The sequence below is a fragment of the Gorilla gorilla genome, chromosome 9 (assembly GCF_029281585.2).
Source record: "Gorilla gorilla gorilla isolate KB3781 chromosome 9, NHGRI_mGorGor1-v2.1_pri, whole genome shotgun sequence".
Classification (NCBI taxonomy): Eukaryota; Metazoa; Chordata; class Mammalia; order Primates; family Hominidae; genus Gorilla; species Gorilla gorilla.
The window spans coordinates 9,788,014-9,812,282 of NC_073233.2; the positions used below are offsets into that span (position 1 = coordinate 9,788,014).

The 24,269-nt window shown below is 40.0% G+C and overlaps 1 protein-coding gene across 8 annotated transcripts; it reads right to left on the minus strand.

Annotated features, from left to right (window-relative positions):
- Positions 1 to 617: 617 nt before the first annotated feature.
- ZNF195 (zinc finger protein 195) lies at positions 618 to 23,191 on the minus strand. 8 transcript variants are annotated; one of them, XM_063710892.1, is made up of 7 exons: positions 22,989 to 23,149; positions 16,949 to 17,028; positions 13,840 to 13,966; positions 13,245 to 13,340; positions 4,021 to 4,167; positions 2,998 to 3,066; positions 618 to 2,841 (listed from the first exon to the last, which is right to left on the minus strand). In XM_063710892.1, exons 2-7 carry the CDS (start codon positions 16,961 to 16,963, stop codon positions 1,394 to 1,396), a joined length of 1,902 nt encoding a protein of 633 aa, XP_063566962.1. In that variant the 5' UTR covers positions 16,964 to 17,028; positions 22,989 to 23,149; the 3' UTR covers positions 618 to 1,393. The 8 variants fall into 8 exon arrangements, with proteins under 8 accessions (XP_063566962.1, XP_055211170.1, XP_063566963.1 ...); XM_055355195.2 differs by lacking the exon at positions 16,949 to 17,028 and having other exon boundaries at positions 22,989 to 23,190; XM_063710893.1 differs by lacking the exon at positions 2,998 to 3,066.
- Positions 23,192 to 24,269: the final 1,078 nt, after the last annotated feature.

Below are 24,269 nucleotides of genomic sequence, written 5' to 3' on the forward strand. Positions count from 1 at the left end.
TCCTTGGGTCTCTAGCAGGTTCTGGAAGGGGGAGTTCAGCCAGGGGAAGGAGGGAGAGAAAGAGAAAGGGAGAAAGGGAGGCCGAACTCTATCACCTTTCCGGGTTTCGGCACCAGAAATGTAAGGTCAGCCAAGAGAAAGGATGAAGAGACCCAAAGTCAGGCAAGCAAGCTTTATTGAGCTGCTTGGCTGCTCCACCACAGTTAGAGGAGGCAGCCCTGCTTACAGACTATAGCAGGTTTTTATAGGGCCAGAACTAGGTCGGGGTGGGGGAGCTGAGTTGGGGGTGCAGGAGAACTGGGTTGGGGTGGGGGAGCTGAGTCGAGGGTGCAGGTGTCTTGTCTGCATCCTGGAGATGTTTTTTGCCAGCTTTGTTATGCGAGGTGAACAGACATGTTAACCGCATCCTGTAACTGTCTGGACAGTTACTGGAGGGATCAGTGAAGGGGGGTTTGTTTTTTGCCCTGGGGTAGCTGTGCGGAGAGCACAAGGGACCGTATTGTAAGTCCTGTGGGAGGGGAAGGGAACGGTCTGATCAGGGTGACCCTAACAGAAGAGTATTATTCTAAACACCTATGTCATAAATCACTTACAAGTATATAAAACAACCACAAAGAGCCTCTCTACCAAGATTTTACTCATGCATCTTACATTTCAGTGTCTTTCACCTTTCACGGACAAGTGATGCACACCTAAGAGAAAAGAATTTCTCATATCTCTGATGCAGCAACAACTGACCATGTGTTTTCACATCAGCACTAGAAATGAAGACACAGCATCTACTGATTTGAGAATTGAATGACATCAATATTCGCTTTTCAAAGATTTAACATTTTTTCAATGCAAAAAAGTATATTTTGAATGTAATTATAACTCTACAAAAACTCAGTCTCATCCTCCTTTTAAACTTAAATATAAATGATCTATTTTAAGTCGAGATATCTCTGTAGACTCAACACAGGGATTCAGTGTCATTTCTGAACGTGTCCGTGCTCTATTCCTTTCTCCTTCAAATCCTCCATTGTTTACTTAAATTGGATTTTGCTTATTTTTCCCATTTAGTGTATTTGCAAAATATCTTTTAATATGAACTCTAGTGTTTTCTAAGCTATCATTTTTGAACAAATGTTATTCCACATTTATGAGATTTGTTGGGTTTCTCTACAAATTTTCTGAAAGTTTAAGCAACTGATGCAAGTCTTCCATCTAGTATAATTGTAATATTTTTTTCAGAAGAAATACTCTCGTGTGCTCTGGAGACTTATATTTCATGAAAGGTCTTTCAATAGTAATTACATCTATGATAACTTTATTAAGTCTGAACTCTGATGTAAAGTAGGATGCGAGCAGATACTAATGGCTTTGCCTATTTTTATATTTGTTTATTTTTTTCTCAAGTATGAATGCTTTCATGTACAGTCAGGTGTGAGAACTGGGTGAAGGCTTTGCCACACTTTTCACACTTGTAGGGTTTCTCTCCAGTATGAATTCTCTTATGTACAATAAGGTTTGAGGACTGGGTAAAGTTTTTTCCACATTCGTCACATTTGTAGGGTTTCTCTCCAGTATGGGTTTTCTTATGTTTGGTAATGTCTGAGAACCACATGAAGACTCTGCCACATTCTTCACACTTGTAGGGTTTCTCTCCAGTATGAATTCTCTTATGTACAATAAGGTTGGAGGACTGGGTAAAGTTTTTTCCACATTCGTCACATTTGTAGGGCTTCTCTCCAGTATGGGTTTTCTTATGCTTAGTGAGGTCTGATAACTGCTTAAAGATGTTGCCACATTCTTCACACGTGTAGGGTTTTTCTTCAGAATGAGTTCTCTTATGGTTAGAAAGGCTTGAGCAAGTCCTGAAGACCTTCCCACATTCTTCACACTGGTAGGGTTTCTCTCCGGTGTGAATCCTCCTGTGTTCACTGAGGTGTGAGGACTGTGTATAGGCTTTCCCACATTCGTCACATTTGTATGGTTTCTCACCAGTGTGAATTCTCTTATGTTTAGTAAGGTCTGAGAACCACTTGAAGATGCTGTCACATTCCTCACATTTGAAAGGTTTCCCTCCAATCTCGTTTCTCTGGTGTTTGGAAGGATTTGGGCCGTGGTTAAAACCTTTGTACCATGTTTCACATTTGGAGAGCTTCTCTCCAGCAAGAATCATCTGTTGATTAGAAAGGCTTGAGCAAGAGATAAAGACACTGCTGCACTCTTCATATTTGCAGGGTTTTTCCTCAGTACCATGCTCATGTTCAGTAAGGTGGGAGCACTGGTTAAATACTTTGCCAAATTCTTCACATCTGTAATGTTCCCCTCCGGCGTAAATTCTATTTTTAGTAAGGACTGAGCAAGTTTTAATGACGTTGTTACATTCTTGACACTTGTAAGGTTTCTCTCCAGTGTCAATGTTCTCATGTTCAGTAAAGTGTGAGCACTGGATAAAGGTTTTGCCACATTCTCCACATTTTTGGAATTTTTTTCCAGTGTGAATTTTCTGATGTTCAGTTAGGAATGAGAACATTTGAAAGGATTTGCCACATTCTTGACATTTGAAAGGTTTCTCTCCAGTATTACTTATATTACGTCTATGTAAATTTGAAAAGTTATCAAAGATTTTAACATATTTATTATATTGAAAGATTTTGCTATGGGTAGTTGATGAACATTGGTTAAGTCCATTATAATCTTTTTGCAACTTACACTCATCTAAACTTTCCCAGTCTTTCCTTAAATATAAATTATCAAGGCCACAATTTCCATATCCTCTCAGTATTGTTTTTGGGAATGCATCTTGTATGCCCTGCTCTGGCAGAAGGTCTTGGGTAAAACAAGAAGACATAGCTGAAAAAAAAAAAAAAAAAGTTATCCGACTTACTAGACACAGATGAATACACTTTATGAATCTAATCTATAAAATAATACTGAGTACATTAGCAAAATGGCATAAAAAATACCACAGGCCCTAATTTCTGTATAAACATATAAATGTAACAATACCTAGTGAGAAGATGCATCTGAACTCTAAAAACCATTTCACAGTTTGCAGCACCCCAGGTGAGCACAATGCTAGGAGCCAGATAAGAAGAAAAAAAGTTTGTTACATTTACCCACTACAGCCCCCGCTCCTCCGCAGTATAGCATAATGCCTTTAAGAGTACACCCTCAACTCTTGGCTTCTCCTTCAAAAGAGAAAGCAAATACTGGCACAAGTGTTTTTACTTTTGGCCTTTTGAAGCTTTGGCAAAGATTGGTTTCTGCCCCCCATGACACGGAGTGCTGAGAGAAATGGTGGTACTCTGAGTGACAGGTTGGGTCTGCTGAGACCGAAAGGAAATACCCGTGACAGCGGTAGGAAGGCTGCAGCAGCAGCACCAGGCAACAAGTGTATTGTGTGATTCCAGGGCACTACAAAGAAAGCTGAGAAACCCTCTTTAAATGAAAAATACACACACAATTCCACACAAGACACATCCCAGAACAGGCTTAAGAGGCCTCTAGAATCTGGGCCTATTTGTTTTAGATGACCCCAGGAGAAAGCCACATTATAAAGGTTGTGGCAGGAGGCTTGTTGTTAATGCCTGAATCTCAGTCAAAGATGACATGTACAAAGTATTAGGGTCACATGGCATAATCAAAGAAATAAAAAAAGTTCAGAAATCAACCCTAAAATGATGGAGATGCATAAATTAACTGAAAAAAATAAAATTACCATTTGAATAATGCTCAATGAGTAAAAATGGCAAAACAGCAAACTAAGTAAAATTAGGAAAATAAGGATACCAATAAAAAGACATGAAGTATGAAAAACAGACTGAGAAACTGAGGTATGAAAGGAAATAATTACTGAGAAATTCTCAAAAGTAAGAAAAAAATATAAAAAAATCAAGAAGCTCAACACATCAACTAGTATAAACAAAAAGGGACATAGGACACATTATAACCACAGTTTCCAAAGTCAAAGGAGAAAAGAATCCTGAAAGCAGCAAGTGAAAAGCAAGGTACATGCTCTTAGGAGATTACCAGTGAATTTGTCCACAGAAACATGGAGGCCTGGCTGGGCACGGTGGTTCACACCTGTAATCCCAGCACTTTGGGAGGCTGAGGCAGGCAGATCGCTTGAGCCCAGGAGTTCGAGACAAGCCTGAGTAGCATGGTGAAATCCCATCTCTACAAAAAATACAAAAAAATTAGCTGTGTATGCTGTTGCACACTTGTAGTCCCAACTACTCAGAAGGCTGGAGTGGGAGAATCACCTGAGCCTGGGAAGTTGAGGCTGCAGTGAGCCACGATCACACCACTGCACTCCAGCCTGAGTGACAGAATAAATCCCTGTCTCAAAAAAAGTACAACCTGAAGCAAGAAGGGAATTGGATGAGATAGTCTAATTGCTGAACACAAAACTTCCAAGCAAGAATAATATAACCAGTGTCCTACAAAATCATAAAAAATAAAGGCTTTCTAACATAACCAAGGGCTACATTACCACTACACATGTCAAACAAGAAATGGTAAAAGGAGTCCTTTCCATTGAAAATAATGCGATGCTATAAAATAATATATAATCATATCAAAATAAATATATGGAAAAGATACGCATATACAGAAAAATAAAATTCTGTTGTACTATAATGATGGTGCAGAAATCACTTTTAATTATTATCTAAAATTTGAAAGATGAAAGTAGAAAAATAATCATAAATAACTGTTAATGGATATACAACATTAAATGATTTAGGGATATCAGTAACAAAGTTGAGGGCAGATTTAATAAGAAAGAATTTTTGTATACAACTAAAGTTAAGTATTTACCAGTGTAAAATACCTTGTTGTAACTTTAAGATGTTTTATATAATTTCCATGGTAACCACAAAGAAAATATCTATAAGACACACAAAAGAAAATTAAAAAAGAGTCAAAGCTTATTATACAAAGTACAAGACACAAAAAAGAAAGAGAGAAAGAAAAAGCTACAAGAATCAAGTAAAAAAAATACAATGGCTAAAGTACATCTTTTCATTTCAGTAAATTGCTTATTTAGGAACTAAACTACTCAATCAAAAGGCATATGCTAAATAATTTAAAACCAAACTAAGATCAAACTATAGCTGACCTACAAGAGATTCACTTGAGATCTAATGACAAAAAGAGACTGAAAGTGGCAAGATGGAAATAGACATTTCATGCAAATGTTAATGAAATGAGAGCAGAAGAGGTTACAATTGTATTATGCAAAATACATCTTAAGTCAAAAAATGTCATACTTCCTAAAACATACTTTAAGTCAGAGCTCACAAAAAACAAGAACATAAAACAGTAACAGAAGGGAGAATGAACTGGGAACCTATGACAAGCGTGGGTGCATATTCGTATATATATTTAGGTATTGAAGTAACTTCCTATTACACTGCTATTTTTTGCTTCAATTTTGCAAGTTCTTTATAAACAATTACAGCATCAAAGCAAGAAACAGACAACAATATAATATTGGCATACTTCTACAACCCACTTTCAGTAATAAATAATAAAGCAAGACTTAATAACTGTAGAGAGGACTTGAAAGCACTACAAAACAATTCCACCTCACAGATATAGAGAGAACGCTTCACACAACACAGCAGGAGACACACTCTTCCCAAGAGCTCAGAAAACATTCTCTAGGATAGGCCATCTGTTAAACAAATAAATAAGTCTTAACAAATTTCAAAAAATTGAAGTCTTCTGCATTACTACATATGACCAAAATGAAATGAAACTGGAAATAACAAAGAAAAACAAAAAAAAAATCACAAATATATGGAAATTAAACAACACATTTGAGCATGCTCTTGTTCAAAGGTTGAAATACTTAATATTGCAAAGATGTTCACGCTGTCCAATGCAATCTACAAACTCCAGGCAATCTCTTTCAGATTTTGAATCCTCTTTTTGCAGAAATAAAAGCAACAACCTAAAAATCCTAAGACATCTCAAGGGGCTGTAAAGCACCCAACAATTTTCAAACAGAGGAACAATGTTGGAGGTATCACACTGTCTGATTTCAAAACACATTACAAGGCGACCGTAATTAAAACAGTTTGGTACTGGTATAAAGGCAGACAAATAGACCAATAAAACAGAATGTAGCACAGATTTAAAAATAAAAGACAGAAAAAACTGTAAAACAAATATAATAGCTAAAGTATGGGATTTATTCAACACCATGATCTAAACTAACATATTCATGAAAGAAGTCTTACAAAAAATACATAGCAGAAAAGCAGTAGAGGCATTATTTGAAGAAAAAAAGGTTGTTAACTTTCCAAATTTCAGTATGATAAAAATGTTACTAACCAAGAACACTTGATCTAGAATAATTTCACTTCAAAAGAACAAGGGGAAAATAAAGACTTTCCAAAATAAATAAAAAGATGAGGGTGTTCACCGCCACTAGTACAGTTCTACAAGAAATGCTAAAGGTTGGGTAGGCATGGTGGCTGATGCCCATAATGCCAGCTTTGGGTGGGCCAAGGCAGGAGGATTGCTTGAGGTCAGGAGTTAGGAATTAGCCTGGTCAACATAGCAAGACCCAATCTCTACAAAATACAGAAAAAATACTCAAAAGACTTCATCATGTTAAAAAAGACAGTGATGCTAGACAGCATTATAAAACCATATGAAAATATAAAACTCTGTTAAAGGTATATAAGCAAATATATAATACTTTACTATCATAATGATGGTGTAAAAAATTCAAAATTCTGCTATAATATCTGAAAAAATATCTGCATAAATCTTTGCTACCAGACACAAAATATATAATAATTTGTTACATTAACAGCACACTGGAGGGTGTTACAGTTTTTGTATTCAATGAAGTTGTGAGATTAAATTCTGTATTTATAATTTTAAGGTGTTTTATGTACTCTCCATTTTTCAAGGTGATCACAAAGAAAATACCTATACAAGGTCTGCAAAACACAATGAGAAAAGAATGAAAGCTTGTCCACACAAAATCAACAAAACAAATGATGAAGACAGTCAAAGAGGAAATGAGGGATAACATATCTACAAGAAACACAGAAAACAGTAACAATCAAGATGGTGATAGTAACTTCATTTCCTTCAGAAATTATTTTAAATATAAATTAACCTACTTATTGAACAGAAATAAAATAGCTGAATTGATTAAGAACAATATGCTAGCTACAGAAGACTCTAGCCTTAAATAGTAAAATAGGCTGAAAGTAAAAATAAAAAAAAAATTCCATGCAATTAGTAACCACAATCAGGTGGGGTGGTTATCCTTATATTAGACACAATACACTGTAAGTCAGAACTGTCACAGGAGATAAAGATTAATAGCATGTAATGGCAAAATGAGTACATTAACCAGGAACCTGTAACTGTTTATCCATCTATATTTATATCTAACATCAGGGCTCCCAGATATATAAAGCAAATATGGAGAGAAGTGAAGCAAGACGTACACAGCAATACAATAATTATCAACTCTAAGACCCCATTTTCAATACAGAATAGAAAACTACACAGAAGATCAATAAGAAAGCTTGGGCAACATTACAGACCAAATCAACTTAACAGACATGTATAGAACTCTCCAGTCCAAAGAAGCAGAATATACAATATTCTCAAATACACATAGTGCATTCTGTTACAACAAATAACAACTCTTAAAGATGAAAGTCTCATGACATGTTTTCTAACTAAAATGTAATAAAACTAGAAATCAAAAGCAAAAGTAAAACTGGCAATGCCAAAAATGTATGGAAATTAAAACCCTTGAACATACACATTCTTGCTCAATGGTCAGATAATTTAGTTTTTTAAAGATGTCAATACTGCCCACACTAATGTACACATTCAATGTAATCTCTATCAAATTCCCAAAGCTACTTTTTGATTTTTTTATCCTAAAATTAGTTTAAAAACAATAACTAGTCAAAATTCTTTAAAAAGAACAAAGAGGCATTACACTTTCTGATTTTAAAACATATAAAGAGCTACGAAAATAAAAACAATGTGGTACTGTCACAAAGACAGATAACTAAATGATGAAACAAAGCAGAGAGCCCACCTTGTGGATAAAATCAAGTAATTCTCCATAAGGTATCCATGACCACACAATGGAGAAAAGAATCCTTTCAACAAATGATGTTAAAAACCAGATATCTACATGGAAAAATGAAGTGATATCTTTTCCTTGCACTATATACAAAAATATTTTAAATGAAAAACATAAAAATAGAATAGGCTGGGTGTGGTGGCTCACGCCTATAATCCCAGCACTTTGGGAGGCCGAGGCGGGTGGATCACGAGGTCAGGAGATCGAGACCATCCTGGCCAACACGGTGAAACCCCGTCTCTACTAAAAAAAAAAAATACAAAAAATGAGCTGGGCGTGGTGGCGGGCGCCTGTAGTCCCAGCTACTCAGGAGGCTGAGGCAGGAGAATGGCGTGAACCCAGGAGGCAGAGCTTGCAGTAAGCAGAGATCGCACCACTGCACTCCAGCCTGGGTGACAGAGCAAGACTCCATCTCAAAAAAAAAAAAAAAAAAAAAAAAAAAAAAAAAGAATAAAACTCTTAGAAGAAAATATAGGACAGCAAATGCATAAGCAACAAAAGAACAGAAAAACTGAACTACATCAAACTTCAAACTTTCTGCAAATCAAAGAAAACAATGAGTGAAGTGAAAATACCACCTAAGACATGGGTAAAAATCACACATTTGATAGGACTTAATATTCAGAGTATATAAGGAACTTTTACAACTAAACAACAAAAATTAAATAATTTGATTTAAAAATAGATGAAGGACTAACTGAAATCTCTCCAAAAAAGATATGGAAATGCCCAACAAGCCTTGAATGAATGCTCAATTTACTAATCTGTAGAGAAATGCAAAACAAAATCACAATTAAGATATTTCCTCACACCTATTAGAATGGCCACTGTAAAAAAAAAAATCCAGATCTGTCAAGGATGTGAAGACATTGAAAACCACGTAACCTGCTGGTAGGAAAGAAAAGATGCAGCCACGATGAAAGATAGCATAGGCCGGGCACACTGGTTCACACCGGCTCACACCTGGAACCCCAGCACTTCGGGAGACCGAGGCGGGTGGATCACTTGAGCCCAGGAGTCCGAGACCAGCCTGGGCAACATGGCAAAACCCTGTCTCTATTAAAAACACAAAAGTTAGCTGGGTGTGCCGGTGTGCCCCTGTAGTTCCAGGTCCTCAGGAGGCTGAAGTGGGAAGAAGGCTCGAGCCCAGGAGGCAGAGGTTGCAGTGAGCTGAGATGGCGCCACTGCACTACAGCCTGGGTGATAGAGTGAAACTCTGTGTTAAAAAAAAAAAAAGCATAAATGTTCTTAAAAAAATTAAAAATGGAATTATATGATCCAGCAATCCCATTTCTGGATCCATATCAAAAGTATACAAAGCAACTCAGGACTTAGAAGAGATATTTGCACACCCATGTTTACTGTACCACCATTCAGAAAAGTCAAATGGGGGAAGCCTCAAGTGATGAACACACAGAAAAAATGTGGTATATACATACAAGGAATATTATTCAACCATAAAAACAGTAATATGGAATTACAAAACACCAAGAGATGTTAGTCATAAAATCTGCTATGAAACATTGATGTACCATTAAAAAAGAATTTGCCTAGATAACTACAATATTCAACTGTGACTGTGTAGTCATGAAAACTAGGTATTTTGAATCACTGGCATGCAGTGGACAGCAGTAACATTTCACAGAAAATGCACTACAATCATTATGAAAAGACTCTACTGAGAACATTTTAATGACTAAGAGATACTAAAGGTAATTTTTATTATATGTTTACTATACCGATGCTATTCTTATGCAAATGTAAAATGCTGCCATCCAACTTTTAGAAGCAAGGAATAGCCTTATATTTCTAAATAAAGAGAAAAATATAAATTATGTAAAATATGGTGAGAGTCACTGATCTATAAAATAAACATCTGGGAATAAATCATATTACTATTTATATACAGGTTGAAGAAATAGGATAATTTAATCAATGTGGAGTGCTTGCCGGCTGCAGTGGTTCACGCCTGTAATCCTGACACTTTGGGAGGCCAAGGCGGGCAGATCACCTGAGGTCGGGAGTTCGAGGCCAGCCTGACCAACATGGACAAACCCCGTCTCTACTAAAAATACAAAAAATTAGCCAGGCATGGTGGTGCATGCCTGTGTGTAAATCCCAGCTACTCAGGAGGCTGAGGCAGAAGAATTGCTTGAACCTGGGAGGTGGAGGTTGCAGCGCCGAGATCGCGCCATTGCACTCCAGCCTGGGTAACAAGAGCAAAACTCTATCTCAAAATAAACAAACAAACAAACAAACAAACAAATAGTGCTTACTAAATAATTCAGACATAACACATTAATTCTAGCATATTGTTCTGCATATTAGAATTTGAAATTAGAGATAAGTTTGAAATGGAACAAAAGAGAAAGTGAAAATGTACAGGACAGTGACGTAGAAAAATGGTGACATAGGTGGACCCTGGGTTATATATTCCCCGACAGCAACAAAAATGTGTCACTCTTCTTGTACAGAAATGCCTTTCCAAGAGAATCAGGCACCACGGCTCATGCCTATAATCCCAACTATTCAGGACCTCGGGGTGAGAGGCTCACTTCAGGCCAGAAGTTCAGAACCAGCCTGGGTGACACAGAGAGACCTCATCTCACAAAAATGCCTTTAATAGAGCTTAGTAATCCAGGGAGGGGTTTGTAAAATTCTGCTAAAGACCAAGACTATAGATTCAATAAACTTCTTATCAAATTCCAGTGGCCTTTTTCACAGTAATGAAAATAGAATTCTAAAATTTATATGGAATTACAATAGACTTGGCATAGCCAAAGCAATCTATAGGAAAAAGAACAAGGCAAGAGGCATAATATTTTCTGTTTTCAACTGACATTTTAGGACTACAGTAGTAAGAACAGGATGGTATGCGAACAGAGAGGAAAACTGCCGCAGAGACCAATGGGACAGAACAGAGAGCCCAGAATTAAACTCATGCATATCCACTTAACTAATCTTTCACAAGTGCATGAAGAAGATACAATACAGACAGTATAGTCTCTTCAACACTTGGTCCTGGAGAAACAGAATACCTGCAATCAAAATAATGAAATAGCCCATTTTTCTTACACCATACTCAAAAATTAACTTGAAATCAAGCCTTAAATGTAAAACATGTATCCTTAAAAACTCTGAGAGAAAACCTCTGATATTGGTCTTGGCAATCATTTTTTAGACACGACACCAAAAGTACAGCAACAAAAGTAAATATAAACAAAATGGAGTACATTAAGCTAAAAAGCTTGTGACACCAAAGACAATTTACAATCAAACTTTTGGATACTAGGATGGCTAATATCAAAAATAAGTAATATATTAGGGCTGTGCAAAAGTCATTGTGGTTTTTGCCTTCTAAATAGTAAGAAATACTCTTACTTTTGCGCCAATCTACTAACAATGTTGATAAGGATGTAAAGAAAAAACAATTCTGAACGCTCAGAGTTCTCAACTGGTAGAGTCATTATGAAAACCAGGGTGGGAGGGCGTTATTTAAAAGTTAAAAAAAGATAAACCTACCCTGCAACGCAGCAGTCACACTTCTGTGTATATAATAACTGAAGGGAATAAAAGCAGCATCTTGAAGAATTATCTGCTCCCTCATGTTCACTGCAGCATTATTCACAATTGTCAAGATATAAAGACAAGCTAAACGTTTGCGGATGCTGAATGGATAAAGAAAATGTGATATAAATAGACAATAGAATATTACTCAGCCATAAGAAAGGAATGAAATCCTGTCATTCAACAACGTGGATGACCCTGAAGGACATGCTGCTAAATAAACTCAGCCAGGCCCCAAAGACAGAGACTGCACGTTCCCCCTCAGACGTGGAATCTGTCATGGCTGAACTCACAGGAGCAGAGGACAATGGCAGTTGCCAGGGCCTGGAGTTGGGGAAAATGAGCTGTTGTTCAAAAGGTACAAACTTTCAGTTGTAAGATGAGTAAGTTTGGGGAATCTAATGAGTAGCTTCACGAATACTATTAATAATCTTTTGTATGCTTAAAGTTTGCCAACGGTAGACATTAACTGTTCTCACTACAAGAAAAGGTAATTACGTGAAGTGATAGATTTGTTCCTTGAAGTGATTGCACTAATTATTTCACAACATATACACATATCAAATTATTACATTGTACACAATATATACACAATTTTTATTTCTAAAATAATCTGTTACACATATGCCCACATAGACACACTGTATATATGTGTGTGTATATATACATGAATGGATAAAGAAAATATGATTTAAATAGACAACAGAATATTACTCCAGCATAAAAAAGATGAAATCCTATCATTTCAAAAGGATATGTTGATAAATGATATATACACACATATATATGATATATACGCACACATATATACACACATATATACATATGCACACATACATACATATGAATGACAGAGTCCTGATAAGCCTCCTACTAAAAAAGAAGAAATTATAAAATGATAATATTATAACTATTAGAGTTGGGAGTTAGGGAATATAAATGACCAACCTCAGCTCATACTAAAAAAAATAAAATAAAATGTTGAAGTAAAATAACATTAGATTATCTCATATTTGGGCAGATGCCTAGTGTTCGGAGAAAACTGCTGAGTATACATTTCTGTAGACTCCCATTTGAAACCTCTGTAGGATACGAAATCATAAAGCAGAAAGCATACAACATCTGTTTACGGGACTTCTGGGATTTCTGAACCAATCACCATCACCACGCCTCTCACACACTTCAGACATGATGCAAAGGAAATCAGAAAACATTTAACAGAGTTCCTCAAAAATAGGCAGGTACAGGCATGTTCCCAAAAGCAGTGGCAGAGCACGCCATGAGACCACACGGGCCCTTACTCGTCAGGAGGAGGACTCTGATTTTTACTGTAACCTTTATAAAGGAAGATCACTAAACAGGAAGCAGAGTCTATACAAAATTTAAGAGAATGAGACAGAAGACGCTCCTAGGGTACAGCAAGAGAAAGACACCCAGGCTCTCAGAAACCATCTCCACTAGGGCAGAGCTTCTCAAACCACATTTTAAGGTCTGGCTTCCTCCTCGACCTCTGGACCTCTCACCTGGGTTACCTGCTTCATTCACTCCCACCCACCTGGATGTCCGTCTGCTGCCTCCTGTCTCTTCACATTCCAGGGCTCTTTTCGTTGCTCCAGGCAGGTGATCAGGCCTGGCTTAGAGACAGTGAGACCTGTTTTATTAGAAAAAAGTGACATTACTCTTGCTGAAATTCTCCAATTACCAACCTTGTACTGTGCTTAGTAGAGTGAACATTATAGAAGATTCTAGAAAATTAATCCCCAAATTATGCTTCCTGACATCACCTTTAGAATATTCAGTATTTTAAATCTGTGGGTTCTTAGTTTCACCACTCAGTACTGCTGAAATAAAAAATTGGTGGTGGAAATTTGACTTTAAGTTGTGGGCAACAATATTTCATGCCACTGAATTTCTGGAATTGTCACTAGAGTGAAAGATACAGATCAGCTGAAAAAAAAGGAAGGTTTATGTCAAGATGAACCACATTTTGAAGATTTTTTTTTTTACGTCAACTATTCCCCATGTTTTTCTTAAAAGCAGGGATCTGAAACTCATTCATGCAACGCAGAAACTCCCAAAAAACATTCTGCAGAGGAACGAAAGGAACTGTTTAGGGCATAGGAGGAACTACGTATTGAAGTTATCCTCACCAACGGAGAACAAGTTTCTGTAGTTCTCCAACATCACATCCCTGTACAAATTCTGCTGAGCGAGGTCCAGGCATTTCCACTCCTCCAGGGAGAATTCTATGGCCACATCCCTGAACGTCAACAGAGTCTGAAGAAGAAACAACAACAATAACAAATACTTACCAAGTGGCTTTGGGCAGAGTTCTTAACTTGATTCGAGGTGAAATGAGCGAGTGAAGAGAACTGGTTCTGACTTACACAAGTGACCGAAATTATACAATAAGGTAATTCTTAGCAGAAGAATACTCTCTAACTCTGAGGAAAGAGAACTGCCTAAGAGCCACATAAGCAGTGTACATACAATACTTTTCTGGTTGATAACAAGTATAACATTAAGGGCATCAACAAAGGCATGTCCATTTTTGAGTGCTACATTTACATCACATGAATAAGCTGTGTATATTTCGCAGGTGGAAAAGTCATGGTGAGTTAGAAGCTGCCTCTCCAATTTTCATGTGTCCAATAAACTAGTGTGCAGATTTTGCTTCAGGAAATCGGAGGTCAAGGCTGAGTTTCCGAATTTCTAATGCGCTCACCAGTGATGCCAGTCCTTTGGGCCCAAGGACAATATTTTGTCAAAAATCCTGTAAGTGGCAAGCCTGGGTTTATCCCAGTTTTTCTAAACCATAAACAGAGATGAGATTCTTCATCTTCTAAAGCAAGGCATATGCAAAAAGAATCTAAGAAGCAAAACCTTTCAGATTAAATGTGATTATTTATGCACATTAATTAGTAAATTTCCTCAAGGTACTTAAAAGAGAAAAAAATAAACTCCACAATGGAAAATCTGTCAGGGAGCTCTTTAAACAACTGAATAAAACTAATATCAACTGTAATAGGACAGATTTTTATCACGTGCCAATGCACAGAGAAGGACATATTACTGGTGTGATATTGGCCAAAAGGTCAATTATAATCCAAATCATATCATACTGAAACCTTAGTGTTATGCAAAGTTCAAGAGACAAATAAATATCTCCCAGGTTCTGACAAATATCTCCTAGGTATTGTGGGATCTGGCCAGCAGCCCACAGTGCAACGGGGCTCCTTCTTTGTTCCCAGGTGGATCGGCAGGTTGAGAAATAATAGACACACACAAGATAGTGAAAGCTGCGTCCGGGGGGTCACCGCTTTCTTGTCCTGTGATGCCGCCAGTGCACTGGATATACCAGCATTTATTATTAAGTTTAGTGAGGGCGGGGGTAGGTTAGTGAGGGATTTAGGGTCGTTTGATTATGAGGTGAGATGGTCACATGGGAATGAAGTAATTCTTTAACATAACATCCGTATGTAGAAGTACAGTATACAGAGATAAGAATTTACAATATAGTGTGTGTCAGCAATTTCTAACAGAGCCTTAAAACAGAAACAGTCTATCCACAACTTATGATTAGCAAGATATTAAACAGCAGTAATAATTGCAGCAGAAGCTGGTTGCAAACAATCAGTGGAAGCAGGACGTGAAACTAGACAACCGGTGAGACCAGAAATTCTCAGAAGGGAGTATGTCTTAACCCTGAAGAGACCTAGAACAGCCGTGGCAAGATAAGGGCCTTTAGAGCCCTGTCTTGTCCATATGAACAGGCGCCCCTCATGCGTCCGTTTATAGGCTCTCCACAAGGGTCGCATTCCATTCCCAGAGCTATGAACATTTGCTTTTCTGGGATAGGACTCTTCGTGATGTGAAACCTCCCTCACTGCACGTCCATTTATAGGCTCTCTGCAGGGGGAAGCACATCACGCGCTATTGGCTCGTTCTGGCAGCCCAGCCTGGCATTGTCTTTACACAATCCTGCATGCAACTTTGTATTTACAATAATTAGGAGCATTTCATCTTTTATTCCATAGCAATAGTTTCAGGGGGTCTCCCTACACCCAGGTTCTGACAAACACCTCCCGGGTTCTGACAAATATCTCCCAGTTTCTGACAAATATCTCCCAGGTTCTGACAAATACCTCCCAGGTTCCGACAAATAAATATCTCCCAGGTTCTGACAAATATCTCCCAGGTTCTGACAAATAAATATCTCCTATGTTCTGACAAATAAATATCTCCTATGTTCTGACAAATATCTCCCAGGTTCTGACAAATATTTCCCAGGTCCTGACAAATATCTCCCAGGTTCTGACAAACAAATATCTCCCAGGTTCTGACAAATAAATATCTCCTATATTCTGACAAATATCTCCCAGGTTCTGACAAATATCCCCCAGGTTCTGTAATCTGTTTTCTTTTGTCTTGAGACTGAGTCTCACTCTGTAGCCCAGGCTGGAGTGCAGTGGCGCAATCTCGGCTCACTGCTACCTCTGCCTCCCTGGTTCAGGCAATTCTCGTCCCTCAGCCTCCAGAGTAGCTGGAACTACCCACATGTGCCACCACGCTTGGCTAATTTTTGTATTTTTTTAGTAGAGATGGGGTTTCACCATGTTGGTCAGGCTGGTCTCGAACTCCTGGCCCCAAGCGATCTGCCCACCTAGGCCTCCCAAAGTGTTGGGATTATAGGCGTGAGCCACCAAGCCCAGCAGTAATCTCTAATAGTGTATTAAAAGAGTCTTTCTTTAGCATTCTAAAAAGCAAGTGTCTTTTCATTTTTCTCTTTTCCAGAATGCTTTGAGTTATTCTGGGCAATAAATGTCATCGGGTTTAAATGTTTATTTTCTTAGTCCTGTCCTGCATGCAGCTTATGGAGCATCCAGATGAAATCTAAATAGTGCACATTTCCCTTCTTTGCTGACATCCAAAAACCGCACCCCATCCTCAAGAGGAATCCTGGGTATCCACACGTTCAGTGCCACGAAGTGAACATTTTCAATACTGCAGGTCATAAAGTCATGGTAAGAATTCTTCATGGCATATAAGAAGTCAAGGTGAAGATAACAGAGAGACGGCTTTGGTATATAGAAAACAAATATTTTCAGAGACACTTCATTATTATAAGAAAAAAAAGTAGTTGAAACAAACTTATTATGCAGAAACACCACAAGTAGAGAAGTAAAGGTTTCCAAATTCTAAACACATGACATTTCAGGAGCAAAAGTGGACACAACCCCTGACCTGAGATGCATTTACCTGAGCACCAGCCATTTCTTTCTCTTTCTCCTGCTTCTCTGGGATTTCCTCTTAGGAAAGATTCTCTGGACAAATCACACCTGCATCGTGAGAATATGCCTTTAAAGGTGTTAGCACAACCCCTTCACCTGCTACCACCACAACCATCAACAGAAAGACCAAGAAATACAGAAAAAGTCCATGCTTTTCTGTTCTTTATAAAAGAGATTCGGGAACAGTAAACTTCTACATGGAGATCAAAATGTGACTTTCTCTCTTCCTGCTCTCAGGTTCCCTCTCCTGCTAAACAACAGCAATTCTGCTTCGGCAATTGGAGTATAAGCTGCACTGAGCTGGCCTCTGAAACCTAGGCAAAGAAGGCCCTGTGACCTCCCTTTGGAACCAAGGCTGAGCTCAACTCGTACAAGTGCATCTGAAACCCCCCATCACTGATTCTGGCCACACCTTAGAATCCCATGATGCATGTGATTTAAACAGCACTGGTGCTTCCACCCAAACCAATAGGCAGACTCTGTGAGGGCAAAGGTGAGGGCCTTTTTTTGAGTTGTCCATGTGATTTAATTAGAAGCCAGGCTGAGAACCATTTAGCTAAGCCTTGCTTCTCAAGCTTCAATGTGCATATGAATCTTTTGGTAATTTTGGCCCCACTCTAAGTCATGTGATTCTGAAGATTTCAAAGGGGTTCATGGGTTGGATTTTTTAACAGTTCTGCCATTAACGGTGATGCTGCTCCCCTAAGACTTGTGATCATTAACACTCAGCTAAAGAAAGCAGCCCCAGCACAGTCCCTCACACCCAACCCTCTGACCACAACATAAGTTCTTCTGGTGCAAATGGAGACAGCCAATCTCTATTCTGAAAGATTACATTATTTCCTGGCTCTTTAAAGTTTTCCAGGGCTGGAGAAGGAAGCAATGTCTGAGTCTGTCTGCATTTGGAAAACAATGTGTACACACGTATGAATGCAGTGTTTATTAAGCAGGCACGGGGTGCTCGGATGTATGTGACAGCACTGTGCTGGGCACTTCACGTCATGTGAGTTAATCCTCACCACACCCTGGGTGATGGAACCAAGTGTCCTGCAACTCTCAAGATATAGATGAAGGGACCAGGCTTTGTGCTTCTTCTTCTATTTTCCTATCATTAACTTTTTAAAAGTGTAGTGATAAAAGCTCCATATAGACCAATGGAAGGGATACAGAGGGGATGAAGTATAGCGCAAAGGCACTTTCCATTGTTGTGTTTATCTTCACTTTCTTGTGGCTTGTGAAGCAACTATTAGACCTACAGGACTGAGAAACAGGTTGCTGGATACGATGTCTCTAGCAGCACTGGTGTTAGTAAAAAAGAAAAATTAAGGCTCCAAAATAGAGAGTTCTTTGATCCCATTTATCTGCTTTGCGGTTTCCGAAAATTCTGTGTATCAGTTCCGGAGAGGCAGCAGGAGTCAAACTCTGATTTAACTCTGTAGTTAAACCCCAAACTGATTTAACTCTGTAGCTAAACCCAAAACTCTGATTTAACTCTGTAGTTAACTCTGTCGGAGGAGAGTCCAGCGTGAAGCCAGACCTGGATGAGACTCAGAGAAGGAGAGTCTGGGCATGTCTGGGCAGGGAGAGGGCCCTACGCAGGATTCTGCTCTCTATGCTACTAGAGTATTTACAATTCTGTTTTTCCTAAAACTGCCCCCCCCAAAATTTAAATCCCAGGGTTTGTATAATTTTAATCTATGTTGGCCACTTCCTTGTCTATTTTGTAACATAAAATAACAAGCAATTTAACCAAAACCTTTAGGATTTTCTAGGACACATATGGTAGAAGCTAAATATTTATTTTTAGCCGGGCAAAAGCAACAGAAATAATACCACCACCACCTTGTCTGTCTGAATATCCCTTCAATATGACATCAGAACTCACAACAACCACATCAGGAAAATGGCCCAAATGAAGCCGAAGTCCCTTTGACCACTCCCTTCTTCATGCTGACCCCAAGACGCTGAATTCAATGATTTATCCAGTTACTGGAAATGGAAAAGTTTCTGGCTTGCAGGGACCATGGCTGCTTTCTCTGTTTTCCTAATGGCTACACAAGATGGAATCAATTAGTTTATCAGTTTGAATCTCCAGATCTCATTTTTGTTTTTTACTCAAGTACCAGAAAACTGGAGTAATTCCCATGTGGATACCAATGAGGTTTCTTCTCTGAGGGGAGGAACAAACCCTGGATGACTCATTTCTCTTATTCTACAACAGAAGCACAGATAGACCGTTTTGTCAGCCTGAGCCCCGTCTGCACAGTGCACTCCTGAATGTCCGAAAGACTCCAGGTGCTGGTGAGAGAGTTCCTGGTGACCCTGGACGGAGGCCCTCTATGGCCATGAGATCCATGATAGTTGCTACCTTCTCCCTGTTGCAATCCTCCTTTAGAGTTCAATAACTTCCTATCTAAAGCTAAATTTATTTTATTTGACGAAGTCTAGAAACAGCCCCAGGATAATAACGATTCCATACCCAGGAAGTCCTCCCCAGCTCCCTTCCATCCCAACTCTAACTGCATCTGCCTGTGGGTCCCCAGTGCTCCCGGGCTCTGCAGCTTCTCTCCGTAGAAAGGCTCCTTCCGTGGTTGCTGTGAGCAGTCTGGGGCACCCGCAGGGGAGGCTCCTCGGGAAGCACTAGCTAGGCCAGGGGTGTCCGATCTTGGCTTCCCTGGGCCACACATAAAATACACTAACACTAACGATAGCTGATTAACTGGAAAAAAAAAAAATCACAAAAAAATCTCATAATGTTTTAATAAAGTTTATGAATTTGTGTTGGACCACATTCAAAGCCCAGGACAGCATGTGGCCCAGGCCTGTGGGTTGGACAAGCTTGAGCCAGGCCTTCGATTGCTTTCTTTTGCAGACTCAGTATTGGCCTTAGCTTGGAATGACTGTTCTTGGGCTTCAACTTCCCAATCAGGGTTATCCACTTAGGTTTAAATAAGAAAATAACCAGTGTTGGAAACATCCAACAAAATCACTCAAACAGTTTACAGAAGAAAAGGAAACTGTAAGCACTTACACTTTCACCTCCACAGAAAAAGCAAAATTATTTATTGCTTTCAGACAATGAACTTGTCATTTAACTATTTCCATAACAAATCATATAGTAAACAATCACATGTGAACACTTTTAGAAGTGCTAAGTTCCATCTCCTACAACTTAGCATTAAGCTCAGACATCTAGAGAACAGGATATAAAACAGAGATATTCACAACAACAAATTCATCCTGCAAAAAGAGCTCATATTCTGATGAATCTATGTAATTTACCAAGTAATCTACCATAATTTTTTTGTAGAAAATGTAAACATTCTCCACAGCCATCCAAGAAGCATTTTATGTTCCCTGGTAGCATTCCCAAAGCTAAGCCCTGGGATTCTGTTGGAAATCATCTTCCACAAAAGAACAGACCTAAGTAACTTTCTACCCTTAATCACCCTGGAGAAGAAAAAGGTATGTATGACTAGATATTTAACTTTTTTCCTGAAATTGACCTATTTCATGTCCTTTGTAAGTATTTTCTTACCTTTCAAGCTCTACTGATAAAATGTAAATTTACAATTAAAAATCCAACGTTGCAGTAAGTGAATAAATTATTTCAAGGAGACACAGAGAGTGGCAGTGCCGACTGGAACACAGACACAGCTAATGACTTGTGTCAAGTCAGGCTATTCTATTCCTTGGGAGATTCTCCCACCTCCATCCTGTTTACCGAAGTGCTCACCGGCCACCCCCGATGATACACTGCACTGTGCCCCGCTGAGTGTCCCAGGTGAATTTTGCTTTACAGGTTTTGCACCATCTCATGGGGGTGAGTTTTTCTTGCTCTTTGAAACATTCTGTCTCCCTTCACAAATCTGAGAGTCCAAAGGGCAGAAATGATTTCGGTCTTTTCCCTCTGACAGCGGCATGTGATTGGCTGATCAGCCATGTGTCTCCAAGGATTGAAAGTTGGGTTGGGCAAAGACAATCTTCATGTCCTAAGTGGTTACCTCTTTAGAGGAAGAGTAGACCAGGAGATTTCTCTCAGCCCAGGGCATCCAGCTGCTCCCTGGAGAGGCCACACTTCATACCTCAGGCTGTCCTCTGAGAAATAACCCAGGGCCTGAAATTCACTAGATGCTCCAACAGACATGGCCATGGTGGGCATTCTGCGTTATCCCTGGACAATACTGAAACTGAGGAAAAAGTCCAGAGGGTGGCTGAGAGCAAATCACCCTGTCAAGTTTCCAAAGTGGAACCTCAAACCAAAGACATTCTGGTAAGTTGTCTGTGCCTAGGGAAAATAAAAAGGAGGAGAGGCACAAAGACTTTTTACAATAGCGTCAGGGGATGATTCTCTGCTTTCCTGTCATGTGGAATGATTACAAACAGAAAACAAATCTCTTAAAAAATGCCGTCCAGGCTGGGCGCGGTGGCTCACGACTGTAATCCCAGCACTTTGGGAGGCCAAGGCAGGCGGATCACATGAGGTCAGGAGTTCAAGACCAGCCTGGCCAACATGGCAAAACCCCGTCTCTACTAAAAATACAAAAATTAGCCGGGTGTGGTGGTGCACGACTGTAATCTCAGCTACTCGGGAGGCTGAGGCAGGAGAATTGCTTGAACCCGGGAGGCAGAGGTTGCAGTGAGCAGAGAACACACCACTGCACTCCCAGCCTGGGTCACAGAGCAAGACTCCGTCTCAAAAAAAAAAAAAAAAAAAAAAGAAAGAAAAAAAAATGCCATCCAATGCATTGTGAAAAAAATGATTCATTAAAATACTGTGTCTAAAATTACAGCCAAGGACGAATAGTTAATAATGTTGTGAATTAGAAAGGGGAAGTTAGCATTTGGGAAAGTCTGGAAGGTACAGGAAATTTAGTATTTTACTGCAGGCCAGAGTTAGGCCTGAAGAACATGGTGGTGGTTTTGAGACCCTGCTTGAAATGCATTTGGAAAATGCAGGGGGAAAACCAGTTTTCTCTGGAGTGTTAAAATAATTAAATAGGCCAGCGGAGTGGCTCACACCTGTAATCCCAGCCCTTTGGGAGGCAGAGGCGGGTGGATCACCTGAGGTCAAGAGTTCGGGACCAGCCTGACCAACATGGTGAAACCCTGTCTCTCCTAAAAATACAAAAATTAGCCGGGCGTGGTGGCTCACTTCTGTAATCCCAGCTTCTCCAGAGGCTGAGGCAGGAGAATCACTTGAACCCGGAGCCGGAGGTTGCAGTGAGCCGAGATCGCGCCACTGCACTCCAGCCTGGGCGACAGAGCGAGACTCCATCTCAAAAATAATAATAATTAAATAGCAGGCAATCCGACTGAGGTGGCTCTAGTGCCCTGGGTTCTTATGTTAAAAAAAAAATCTAACTCAGATGCGTTTCTTGCAAATGACTATCTTGCAGAAACAAAATTCAGGCTTCGTCAACCACAAACCTCTAATTAACTTCTGATTACAGGACCAGAAAATTTCAGCCTAGATAGCTCAAATCAGGAGATGACGTAACTGTACCGAACTAATGAATGAATGTGGTTTGCTTCCTCATGCACCTGATAAAAGCCTTTCCTTCAAGGCCGGCTGGTGGGACCTCCAAACCCAAAAAACATGGTTGGGTCCTCTGCCATTCATGAATCGCTCTTTGCTCAAATAAAACTCTTTCACATTTTTGCAAAGACTCCCTCGAGAGAAAGGAGGGACTGGGGCCCCCACGGGCTACAGATCATCCTCTTATGCACAAACCACCCACGGAGTCGGGATTCTCCCTTCCTGACTCGGGGAGACGAGGGTCTACGGGCGAAGAGCTGCCGGGGGGACATGGCTCTGGGCTTGGGCCAAAGCCGCTCTGCAGGGATGCGCCGGGGCGCGCGGGGCCCGGCCGCCATGGTGCAGCTGGAGGGGCTTCGGGTCCGCGGAGCCCGGAACCCACCCGGGCAGCCCGGTTCCCCCCGAGCCGGTACCGCGGGTTCCAGTCCGCCCCTCCCTGTCTCTCAGGAGGCCTGGCCCCTACACTCACCATCTCCTGGCCTCCAGAGAGCCTGGCGTTTCACTTCTGGATCTCCCGGTGCCTGCGGGTCACACGGCCTACGGCTAGCAGGGGACACAGAGCCGCGGGGACAGGAAGTGGAGCTCTGTCGGGACAAAGGCCCCGCCAGATCCCGGAAGCCGTCCTCTCCTCTCCAGACATGTGCCTGATTGGACAGTCCCCGCCCCTACTCCTCTGATTGGATAGGGCCTCACGCCCCGCCCCCTCAGGCCCTGAGTGACAGGAGCTGTAATCAGACAATGGGCCGAATGAGACAGCAAGGACAGGTGCTGGCCGCGATCCTTTGGAGCGGGGCTTCCTGCCTGCGCTGTCCGGCCCCACCTAGAGGATATTTACATTTCATCTTGTGACTGCGATTATGTTCATTTATAAATAATAAATATATGTTATTCACCAATGGAAAGAAGAAAATAAAGACAATCATTTTGAATTTTTATATTTTATGGCCTTCCTGGCTTTTGGTCCTTTGAACAGACCGCCTGAAATTTCAAAAAGGATTCAAGCCTCTAAGAATTAAGATGTGAGCCATGTGTGAATCTTAAATTTTCTAGTAGCCACGTTTTAAAATGTACTAAGAAACAGGTGAAGTTGATTGTAATAATTTAACCCACTATGTAACCATTTTCCTCTATGGTCAATATACAATTGGTAAGGAAGTATATATTTTGGGGTACTAAATCTTTGAAGCTCACTCTGTATTTTACCTTTTCAGCACATTTCAGTTCAGACCAGCTGTATTCCTGTTATTCAATAGCCACACATGATCAATAGCTGCCACACTAAAGTGCAGCTCTGAGGTCTAACCTCCCTTATGTCAGGAAGTGGAGGGTCTGAATGTCCCTTTTCAGCCAGAGGTGAGGGAACAGCCTCTTGCTACAAACATCTCTCCTCCGGTCGAAGGGTGGACGAGATGGTGATCCTAGAGAGCATAAGGGAAAGCAAAAGAAAATATCCACGGGTAGAGGACGGCTGCCCATCAATAACGGGGCCCCAAGAGGAAAGAACACATCTTCAGATCTGTCCACAGCCTTGACTTCCAACATTTAGATATGGAGGAAATAGACTAGAGGCAGACATCTTGCTATTTGGCCTTAGCCCTAATGATCAAGCTGTGATTGTCTGTTTCTTCCTGTGGTTGGGGGGCTGTGTGAGTAAAAGCACCAATCACATATATACATGTGTACATGCATTTCTGTATGACGGAACATTATCTTACAAAAGATCCAACTTTAAATAAGGGGGGAGAATTAG

What these genes read in the sequence shown, in the direction of transcription:
- ZNF195 (XM_063710892.1), bottom strand. An exon ending in GGCAGCAGACGGACATCCAG is followed by an intron (nt 4,168 to 13,244) that starts GTGGGTGGGAGT and finishes TATTTTTTGTAG; the next exon opens with AGATGGGATTTCACCATGCT. An exon ending in TTCTGTGGACAAATTCACTG is followed by an intron (nt 3,067 to 4,020) that starts GTAATCTCCTAA and finishes TCTGGCTCCTAG; the next exon opens with CATTGTGCTCACCTGGGGTG.